Source organism: Mastigoproctus giganteus, chromosome 5, assembly GCF_048544385.1.
Source record: "Mastigoproctus giganteus isolate SK-2022 chromosome 5, ASM4854438v1, whole genome shotgun sequence".
NCBI classification, from domain to species: Eukaryota; Metazoa; Arthropoda; class Arachnida; order Uropygi; family Thelyphonidae; genus Mastigoproctus; species Mastigoproctus giganteus.
Genome location: NC_143579.1, coordinates 156,438,601 through 156,450,884, shown reverse-complemented (window position 1 = coordinate 156,450,884; position 12,284 = coordinate 156,438,601). Strand labels below are relative to the sequence as shown.

The 12,284-nt window shown below is 35.7% G+C and overlaps 1 protein-coding gene across 1 annotated transcript in view; it reads right to left on the bottom strand.

The window, feature by feature from the left end:
• LOC150085781 (thioredoxin reductase 2, mitochondrial-like) overlaps positions 1-12,284 on the bottom strand; it is a 143,996-nt gene that overhangs the window by 74,833 nt on the left and 56,879 nt on the right. The window contains exons 6-7 of the mRNA XM_090373483.1: positions 9,621-9,754; positions 2,058-2,077 (exon numbers count right to left, since the gene is read on the bottom strand). Coding sequence (XP_090229609.1) covers positions 2,058-2,077; positions 9,621-9,754 — 154 coding nt within the window. The remainder of the gene's footprint in view (positions 1-2,057; positions 2,078-9,620; positions 9,755-12,284) is intronic.

Genomic DNA, 12,284 nt, shown 5'->3' with positions numbered 1-12,284 from the left:
TCATTTTAATAAAAAACAAATTTGGAAAGAATATTCAGAATACCTGTTAACTAATTGTTGGTGAGTATCACTTTTTTTTTTTTTTTTTGTGATATTTCATTTGAATAATTCTCACTGTTTTCTAAGGATCTGCTTGTTTGTTTTTTGCCAGTTTTTCTATTGAACAGCTCAAAATACCCCTTAAAGTGACAATATCTTGCATACCATTTCACACAACTAATCAACTTCCAATAACATAAATATACATAAATATAGAACAAATTAATTTTAATAATTAATTTGTTCAATTACATAATGTTTTATAGTCCTCTGTATCACTTTTTTTTTTTTTTTTGTGATATTTCACACTTGAAGCCATCCTGTTCATTTGAATAATTCTCACTATTTTCTAAGGATTTGTTTGTTTGTTTTTTGCCAGTTTTTCTATTGAACAGCTCAAAATACCCCTTAAAGTAACAATATCTTGCATACCATTTCACACAACTAATCAACTTCCAATAACATAAATATACATAGATATAGAACAAATTAATTTTAATAATTAATTTGTTCAATTACAAAATGTTTTATAGTCCTCTGTGAGAGTATAGTGGTTTTGTCGCTTGTCATTCATTTGGAGAGGTTTGATTCCTGTTGACTGCAGGAATTTCTTAAATGCTCCTGGCTATAGTAAGCTAATCTCAGGCAGAGGGAAGGGAGAGTTCCACCATGAGTTATTCTGAGTATTTTAGGCAGCAAATCAATGCAGATTGTTTGTCTGGGAATTTTTTAGGAGCATGTGTATCTACAGACATATTGCACCAGTCTAACACAGACTGATTACAGATATTAGTATTTGTGGTGGGAAAAGATACAAGAAAGCAAGCTTATACAGCATCAGCCTAATAATAATAATAAAAACTTCCCATACCACCAGTCCATCTACTCTAATAGTTTCTGTAGTTCTTTCTTGAACTTATTCAAACTACCTACTTCTACACACCAGATATAACACATAATAGGGCAATACAATATCATCTGTCACTGATGCACCTAAAACTCAATGACAACATAGTATTTCATATGCATATTAATTTTCATAATTAGTATGAAATCAGTATTGCAAGACTGATTTCGTAATCAGACTTGCAATTCTGATTTACTAATTAAGAAAAAAAATACCAAAAATCAAATTAATATTGAATTTGCTTTTCATAACTAATTCCAGATAACTAGGTATGCTACTGGTAAGTCAAGGCATCAAATGGGGTATGTGTGTGATCTAATGGATACCAGATGATGCTGAGTGGAGGTATAAAGTTAAAGCTGAAATTTAATTAAAGTAAATTATATAATTGCTAAAAGCAATATAATGGAGATTTGCAATATAATATTGCAGTAGTAGAACTATAGACAAACTAATTTATGATCATTTTGCATTAAAAGGAAAATGGCATTGAATATTCTAAGAATATAATACACACAGAAGGATTACAATGCATAAAAGGTGACAAAATTAAAATACTGCCATCAAAGACACAAATCAGGATTTACTAAAACCCAATACAGTGCTTTATTTCAATGAGAAAGACAGGGACTGTTTCTAGTGTTTTGTGAATTTTGATGAATTGCAAACCTAGGAAGATAACTCTAAGATAATCCAATCTCTAGTACGCGTTTAATTGAATTGTTAAAGGTCATTTAAGAATTCATCAAATTCTTAAATATCATTCTCCTCTTAATGCAGGATAAACATAATTGAATAAACAAAAAAAAAAGCATTTAAAAAATAATGAAAAATAAAGACTGGGGGAAATTATCCTCAAAATTACCATCTACTTCAATAGATTTGGCATGAAGGATAAAGGTGCATTTAAGCTAAATAAATGAGGAAGAGAGTTTCAAATTCTATTAGCAAAACAAAAATAAGTATATTTATATTATTTTAGGAAAAACAAAGGAAAACTTCAAAATATTAATTATAAAATGTGCATTATCTTATCATCGATTTAAAATATATAGTCATTATTTGGCCAATGTTTCTTCATAATGTCTATTAATATGACCATAAAGGATACAACTTCCACCAATAACAAGCCTGAAAAATTGATATTTATAGTCTTAATGAACTAAAAAAATAATTATATTAGAGTTAACTCCCAGTTATCTGGGCTAATGGGTGGGAAGAGAAAGCATTAAAAAAAAAATCAAATTCAAACTTAAAAACACGATTAAACCAAAATTATTTTACTTTTTAACTTTTCAGGTAATTTTATTAATTTATTTTTTTGATAAAGCATACATAACAGCAACCTCCAATTATAACTTAAGCATATTACAGAGACCACAGCTGAGTATGAGAAACACTGGCTAAGCGAGCAAGAATGGGGATGAGTTTTTCATGCATGTGAATAAAAGAAGAAAATGAATCCAATCATTCCCTTGTGTATTATGGGTGGAAAAATATTAGATAACCCAGCTCATATTGCTGATGAAATGAATAGGTACTTTGTGTTGATCATTACTTACAAAAGATCCTTCATGCTGAGGACAGGCTGTGCAAGTAAGATGAGACATGAAATTAGTAACTTCGAAATTACAGATGACTGTTTATTAGAAAAGCTTTCAAGCCTAAAGACAAATAAAGTTCCTGAAGTCGATTGCATATACCCAGTAATTTGAGGGAGATGGCCAGAGAGTGGACTGAACAACTAAGGTTAATTAAGAGCATCATTGGACCTGGGAGGGATACCTTTACATTGGAGAAATGGCAACGTATTGCAACACATAACAGTAGCTCTAAGTTGGTAACTACAGACCAGTGAGTCTGACTTCAATGGTAGGGAAAATCTTGAAGGAATGATTAAGAGTGCATTCCAGGGACATTTAGATAGAAATACCATTCTGACGGATAAACAATGTGGTTTTGTTAAGGGAATATATTATATTTAACTAACCTGGTAAGCTATTTTGATGCAGTTACTCATGAGCTGGATGTATGATTTCGACATAGTTTATTTGGATTTTAACAAGGCATTTGACTCAACTCAGCCCCTCAGGAAAGGCTACTATATAAGCTGGAAAGATTCTAAGATGGATGACAGGGTGGCTGCAGGGCAAAAGGCAGAAGGTTATGATTAATGGACATTCTTCTTCAGGTTGGTGTAATGTCAGAAGTGGGAATCTCCAAGGACTGATTCCTGAATCATTGTTGTTTTTGATTTTCATAAACAATATCAATAAAGGATAGTGGGCATGATGTCAGAATTTTCATTATAAAGATTAAGTCTTTAATGATCAGTGCCAAGTAGCACTCCAGGATGACTTGAATAGACTTCAAGATTGGTCAGAAAAGTGGCAGCTATGTTCTAATGCAGCAAAATGCAAAGTCTTACACTTGGGGAATAGCAATCCCAAAATAACTCACACACTTGGGGAAGTTGAATTAAAAACAGCAGAGAAAGGAAGGGATCTGGGAGTTAAGATATAAGCAGTAAACAGGCAGCCAGTAAAGCCCATGGTGTCGTGTAGATGCTTTATCAAACAATATCCTGTAGAGATAGGGAGGTCATAATCCCACTGTATAAGGCAATTGTAAGATCACACTTGGAATATTGCATCCAAGTATGGAGACCTTATCTAAAAAAAAAAAAAAATTGAGCTCCTTGAAAGGATCCATGGTTTCAAAAACTTTCAATAAATTTATCAAATAATAATAGTAATTAAAAAAAATAGAAGCAAGAAATCAGGTACTGTTCATTCTTCAACTCTTCATTACTTGGAAGGTACAGGTAAAACTTAAAAACAGATTATTTAAATCACAAAACTGGAAAAGTGGAGAAAAAAAATGAATGTTTAGTTCAGTTTATAGAACGCACACACATGCACAGTTTTATACATCTAAGGTCCATAAAGGAAGTTTTCTATTAGCCACAAAGTTTTCTATTAGCCACAAAGTTGTTGATCACTAGAACAAGTTACCTCTGCAGACAGTTAAGGCTGTCGGTGTTAAGAAATCAAAGATCAATTGGATAGTTACCATATCTTATACCATAAGCTAGTATTAATATCTATACCATCAATTAAGTAGTATACACAAATAACCAATAAGTACAGTATAAAGTTTCAGAGAGATAATATTAAAAATAAATATTTAGACAATAAGATTACATTGTAATGCAAGAGTTCCTTTTACATCTGTCATGCAGTTTCCCTTAATAATAATAATCAGGATGGAAGGTCTAGACAAAGGCAAGATCCACGGATTGAATCAGAGGATATTAGTCAGCCGAAACTACCACCTGCAGACTGGTAAAGAGATCGAAGCCATAACAAAGGGAGAGACCTACAAATACCAGAGGATGATGCAGGTTCAGCAGTTAAAGCACAAGGAAATCAAGGCCTGCCTAACTGAAAAATACCATTAGAGACTCAAAAGCCTACTCAAAGCAAAGCTGAATGGAGGGAACACAGTTAAAGATGTAAATACCTATACAAACCCCAATGCTAACATATTCCTTCAGGACCATAGATTGGACTAACACCAAGCTGAAGGATATCATATGAAAGACAAGAACAATGATGACCAAGAGCTGCCAAGACCACTCAAAGTCAGCAGTGGAGAGACTGACAATAACTCGGAAAGAGGAAGGAAGGAGCCTGACAGACCTCATCGAGCAACAGAAAACGATAGCTAACCTGAAGGATTACTTCCAGGAAAACACAGCAGCACTAAACCAGACCATAAGGAAGCAGACATGCAGCATACCCCACTCAACCTAAGCGAGAAGTCCCCTCCTGGCCAGAAAGCACAAACAAAACTAGAAATATGGGCAAAGAAGAAACCCCACAGTAGGCATTACAATGACCTACATCAAGATCACATAGATAAAATGGCTTCCAATGCATGGCTCACAAGTGGGACAATCTTCACTGAAACTAAAGGATTCATGCTCACCATCCAAGACAAGGTAATCAACACCAGAAACTATAAAAAATACACCAAGGAGCCCAGAGCGTCAGATGACACATATCGATGATGCAACCTGGCCTCAGAAACGATCAAACACATCACCGCAGGATGCAAGGTGATCACCCAGACGGAGTACACTCGTAGACACAACCAGGTAGCCAGGATACTACATCAGAAGCTAGCAAGGAAATACAAGTTGATCAAAGAAAGTGTTCCATATTACAAGTACGACCCCAGGCAGTACTAGAGACCCCAACCCACAAACTGTACTGGAACCACACCATAATAACAGACAAGACAATCCCTCACAACAGATCAGACATAACACTTGTTGACAAGAAAGAAAAGACTACCTATTTGATTGTAGTGCCACCCAAAATCCCGACAGCCAGATTCCCAACAGCAGAAATTCCTGATGGGCCAAAATCCCAGCATACTGATTGTATTTAAAAAATACAAAGTTAGAGTATCTCAGAAACAGTTTTTGAAATAAAAAATGTTTTTTGTGTAATCAAAACGGCCACTAAAAACATTAAAAATTTATTTGAACACAGTGCAGTTATGCAAACAGTATATAATGGTAATGTTTTATGTCATATTAATGAATAAACAACACACACTTATATATATATACACACACACTAACAGTATACAATCAGTTCACAAAAACCACATTACTGACAATAATCACACAGTTTAATGATATCAAAATCACAGATTAAAATTTGCAAAAAATCATACAAATTATAATCAAATGTTCAAGTGTTATAATAATCTTAAGTATTATAAATGGGAAATGGGATATTAATCGGGGAAATAATCTTAAATATTATAATAATAAGAAGAAAATGGGATATTTTCTTCGGGGATACTTTTTTCCTGTTACCCCTTTCAAAATATCCTGCCAGCACTGATGCCTAATGTACTTGTCTAAGAAATTCGTGAAAGTACAGCTAATTATAAATAAATAAATACCGGTATAATTACAGTTTTAGTTATGCTAATGATATTTATGATAAATGTTACACAGCTGCCAAAACACATTACTCTAAATTTTCATATTCCGAAAGTATTCTTATTTCAAGTTTTCTATCTTTAGCATTTCAATGCTACACCTAAAATTATTGCTCAAACGCCCTATACAAATACCAAAATTCGACTTGAAAAATTACCAATTAAATGCAATATAATAAAATAAAATTAATTAAGTCATTTTTATTTGCTGATCGCCTATTAAAACTTTCTGTTACAAAAACAGAAGTTTTTGTAACAGAAAACATGATCTTCAAATTGAAAGCAGTATTTGTTATTAAAATTTTTATCTTTTATATTCTTTCTATACAAAATTAATCTAATAAGGTAAATTTTTACTTAATAAAAAATAATTTTTTTGTCCTCGCCTTTTCCCATTATTATATGGGGGTCAGCGTTTTTATTGTTTTGGCATGCAATTTTTACGGCCGGATGCCCTTCCTGATGCCAACCCTCACCCTTTATCCGGACTGGGAATATGCGGTGGTCATTCCCTGACCTACCGCATCCTCCGTATTTGGTGGGTACGGGCTCAAACGCCGGTCTAATCAAGAAGCGTGGGCTACGCACTACTGCTCCTGCCCACCTGGCTAGAGGCACCACTTAATAAAAAAACTAATAAATATATACAATTATATTCATATATTTTTACAATATAGGAGATACTGTCAGGATTCTGGGCCAGATCCATCTGATTGACATAGCGGTGGCCAACACTGGCAACCTCCAGAAAACCCATGAAGAAAAGATTAGGCAGTACATGAACCTAAGACATGAGGTAAAAGAGATGTGGCATATGCAACAAGTAATGACTACCTTAATCATCGTATCAACCACCAGTATGGTGCCGTAGACCCTGCATAACAACCTAGCAGAAATAGGTCTCCCAGAGAATACACAAGGGACTCCAGAAAGTTGCAATCCTGAACACCTGTAGGACAGTCAGAGTTTCTCGACCAACAGTAACACCAGAAATAACAACCATCCTGTGTACTTGGTAACAGTACCCATCATGGGTGGAATCCCCTAATCAGGGAGAAATAATATAAGAGCATCTGACATACAAATTAGTGCAATTGCATCATTTCTGTACGTAGCCAACTACTTAAGAATTTATAAATCGGCATCATTAAGTTTATCTCATATTGTGAATACCTTCACGAGTTGCATGATATTGCCCTACCTCGAATAAGCAACACTTCATCATAGGAGAAGACTATTCTCAGCGGATACCATCACCCATACGGCACCGTTTTGGAACTTATTGACTCCTCATCAGTGGGTGGGCAGGTACCCTGGTGTTGGAATGATGACAACCCAGTTGAGAAATAACTCCACAATATGAGAGATGCCTGATGGCGTGGAGAAATTTAGACTTCAGAATAGTTTAAAGCTAAGGCCTCAGGTTACGTAGAGGATATTATAAGAGCATCAATAATAAAAATAAACCTATCGCCTAACGATGTACAAGATCCTGCCCAGCTGCATAATCAAGAAAATATCAGACCACCTGGAGAGCCAGAACATAATGACTGAACAGCAGAAAGAATGCAAGGAGCAATTAACCATAGATGCCACAGTTATAGAGCAAAACTACAAGAAGTGCTGCAATGTAGGCCGTACACTGCCTACACTGATTACTGCAAGGCCTTCGACTCTGTGCCTCATAGCTGGCTAATAAAGACATTGAAGATCTACGAAGTCAATCCAACAGTAACAAACTTCCCAGAAGCAACCATGGCAAAATAGAGTGCCACCATCAAGGTCGAGATCATCACAAGCAGACTGATCTCCATAATGAGCAGAATCTTTCAAAGAGATGCCCTGAGCCCACTGTGGTTCTGTCTAGCACTCAATCCACTATCCGTTATCCACAGCAAGTATGGATAATAACCTCAAAGAAGGAAAGAAAAACTTGTACACCACCTCCCACCTGATGTACATGAATGACATCAAGCTCTATTTGGCAACCAAGAAGCAGTTCCGGCAACTACTCTGGTTCACCGAATAATTCAGAAATGATATGAGGAAAGAATTTGGTCTAGACAAATGCAGCACCCATTGATTGCATCAGGGGGAACTAGTCAGTTTAAAATACCAGCTGCAGCATTGTAAAGAAATCGAAGCCATGACAGGAGGAATGAAGCAAACTCAGCAGTTAGAGCACAAAAAAATCAAGGCCTGTCTGACCAAAAAATACCATCAGAGACTCAGAAGCCTGCTCAAAGCAAAGCTGACCAGACAGAACACAGTTAAAGCCATAAACACCTATGCAGTCACAATGCTAACATATGCTCCTTCGGGATCATAGATTGGACTATCACCGAGAGGGAGGATATTGTGAGAAAAACTAGGACAATGATGACCAAGAGCGGCCAACACCACCCAAAGTCAGCCATGAAGAGACTGACAACAGCTCGGAAATAGGAAGAGGCCTGAAGACCTCATCGAGCAACAGAAAACAGCCATAGCTAAGCTGAAGGATTATTTCCAGAAAAACACAGCAGCACTCTAGCAGGCCACTGACATAGCAGTGCCCAACACTGGCTGCCTCCAGAAAACCCATGAAGAAAAGATCAGGAAGTTTTTAGCTTCTCCTGTTATTTTTGATCTCCTGTCTTAGCTCTCAAAGCTAAGACAGAAGATCAAAGAGATGTGGCATATGCAACAAATAATGACCATCCCAATCATCGTGTCAACACTGGTATGGTGACAAAGACCCTACACAGCAGCAGCATAGCAGCAATAGACCTCCCAGAGAACACACAAGGAACTCCAGAAAATCACAATCCTGAACACATGTAAGATAGAGAGTTCCTCGACAAACAGTAACTCCAGACATAACCACCCTGTGCACTTAGTAGCAGTACCCATCACAGGGTGGAACCCACAATCAGGAAGAAATAATATAAAGCAATAATAATAATATCAATTTTATTCATAATTCATGCATATATCACTGAATTGTCACTGAATTTTATTATTATTAGCCATATGGTGCAAGGAAGCCTGAGGCTTTTGCTGCACTAGCCAAAAAAAAAACAATTTCTGAGTTACCCTGTGATAGAGAGAGAGATAAAACAATAGTCAGAAGTAGAAGGGAATCACCAAGAAAGAGAAGAATGATGATATCCAGCTCAGGACCATGGGTGTGTCAAGCCCATACTGACCAGTTAGCTCCTGGGGTTAGACCTAGAGGATATCACTATATCAAAAATAAATAAATAATAATGACAAGATTTTCTTACAAATCTTTTTAATTCTGGTTTGGTTTTTGGCAGAAATTTCACTTTAACGTTGAGCAATCAGGTCAAAATAAGAAAAAATTAATATCTAAAAGCATTTATTTCTGGTGCAATAGGCACTTTTACAATTTTTGAAAAATTCCACAAAAAAAATCCACTCCTAATAGAAGAAATCTTACTGCTATAAGCCCATGCATGTCTTGCAAACTCACTCCTGAAAGGGTTAAAGATGAAATCATGAAACAAACTTGCTCTTCAGCACTCAATGCAAAGAATAGTATCAGAAGGTTAGTATGCGATAATAAGTGTTCCACTAACATCTAAAATCTACATTTTAATTTATTTGTTAATCATAAGGTATCAGGCAATGCAAAACAGTGAACTAAACTTACGTCTTTCCAGGAGGATTTGAAACAAAAAATATATCATCACTTGTAATGCCATATTCCATAGCACCTGGAACATCACAAGGATACTTGGGTCTTCCACCTACTGCTATCACGAAATTTTTCGAAGTTAATTTGCTCTGAAAATATAATTACAACAAAAATTCTTAAACATTTCTGTAACTAGGGGCTACTCATTTTTAGAAGTCACAACTATCATTATTATGAAAACTAATGTCTTTATTTTCCTAATTAATTATGATTACAACATAATGATAAAACATAATATCAAATATTAATTTCAACTGAAATCTGGATATCTAATAATAAAATAATTGGGCTTTTTTGGTATTAAAAAACAAGGAAGAATATTCCAATCAGAAAAATGAACTCATAAAATTAAACCTCTTTGCAGTTATTAAATTTTTAAATAATTTATGACTGCAAAGCAGAACACAAATTTGCATATGAAATTATCATTCCAAATTCAAACATTTTATCATCATTAAAAACCTTTGAAGAAAGAAAGTACTTCCAAATCTGTCTAAAACTTGCATCAAGTTTTAGTTAAATTTTAACAGTCAAGTAAGTATTTTGTTGCTTACTCTGAAACCTCTCTCTCTCTCTCTCTCTCTCTCTCTCTCTCTCTCTCTCTCTCTCTCTCTCTCTCAGGGTAACACAGCATTTTTTTTGGCTGGTGCAGCATAAGCCTCAGGCTTCCTTGCACCATATGGCTAATAATAATAATAGAAAAAGAGCTAAATGGATAGTCCGCAAATTATTCATATATAGTACAGTATTTGTGGGATGAAATTTGACAGTAAAGTCCAATTACAACAAACTTCTCATGGATATATGAAACATTTCACTACATGGAAATTTCATTCTAATGAACAGCACTAAAAATTATTTTAAAACAATCACTATTTATTTAAATAAGTAGCATGCTCTTTTTAATATATATAAGTAGTAATTTCTGCTTTTTAGGTACTTAAATAACAAGTATAAAATCAATTATAAATAAATAAAATGCATATTACAACAGTAAATATATTTGTACAGAAATTATCTTTTGCAAAGCATACCTTATTAATAAGAAATACAGTACTATATAATATTTTTATAAACCACACATTGAGAAATATAATTATGTTATTTTTCACATGTTAATATGTGAGTTTTTAAATAGGCCTTGGAATCTGATTAGCATTAGTAGAGGCATATGATGCAAGAAAGCAAGCTTATGCAGTATCAGCCAAAAAAAAAAATAAAATAACCCACTTCCACTTCACTCCTCCGTTCGTTCGAAATACCTGTCCAGCTGAGCCTTAAATTTATTTCGGCTATCAACCTCCACGACAAGGGATCGAAGTCTGTTCCACCAACCAACCACCCGTTGGCTAAAGGCAAATTTCTGCACATCTATCCTACATCTGTCTTTCCTCAATTTGAATTTATGCCCTCTCAGGTGATTATTCTGAGCAAGTGGAAGAATCCCATCAGCAATGAGCATGCTCAAACCATTCAAGGCTTTATACACCTCTATCAGATCACCTTGCTGGTGCCTACTCTCCAGACACTGTAATTTGCAAAACTTAAGCCTTTCTTCGTAAGAGTACCCCTTCGTTCCATTCACTAATCTTGTTGCCCTTCTCTGTACTCGTTCCAGCAGCTCTACATCCTTCTTGAAATGTGGCCTCCAGACCTGTATAGAGTACTCAAGATGTGGCCTGACCATTGCCTTATATAAGGGAATAATCGCCTCCTTATCCCTACTAGCAAAATTCTTGTATATCATTGACAAGACACCATGAGCTACTCTTGCAGCCTGTCTGCACTGTTCAGAGAACTTCATATCTGCCTGCACAATTACCCCCAGGTCCTTTTCATTCTCTACCACTGTCAGTGTAGTACCACAGAGTTGATATGTTGCTCTGGGGTTGCTGTTTCAAATATGTAGTACTTTACATTTGTCAATGTTAAACTTCATTTGCCACCTCTCAGCCCATCTGCTCAACCTTTCCAGATCCTGTTGCAGCAGCATAGTGTCAGTTGTCCTTGACAACCCTGCCAACCTTTGTATCGTCTGCAAACTTGGACATTAAGCTTGATATACCATCATAAATATCATTTATAAATACAGAAAACAACAATGGACCCAACACTGAACCCTGAGGGACTCCACTAATAGCATTAGTCCACGATGAGCAGTGTCCATTAATTACCACTCTGTCTTCTCCCCCTCAACCACCCCTTTATCCATAGCAGCAATTTGCCACCAATGCCACACTGCTCCAATTTGTGCAGCAGTCTTCCATGTGCAACAGTATCAAAAGCCTTTCTAAGATCCAAGTATATAATATCAAGTTATTCCCTGCATCCAGTTCTTTTGTGACTGCATCATAGTATCCAATCAAATTGGTCAGGCAAGACTTCCCCTTCACAAAACCATGCTGTGTCCGAGCTATAACTGAAGTCTTGTCTAGATGATCCTGCAGTGCTTCTTTAACCAGTGGCTCCATTAATTTTCCTGGAACAGAAGTTAAACTCACAGAGCTATAATTACTTGTGTTGGCCTTTGATCCTCCTTTGTGAATTGGGGTCACATTTGCACATCTCCAGTCTGTGGGTACCTCCCCTAAGTCCAAGGAAGCTCTCATAATTATGGCT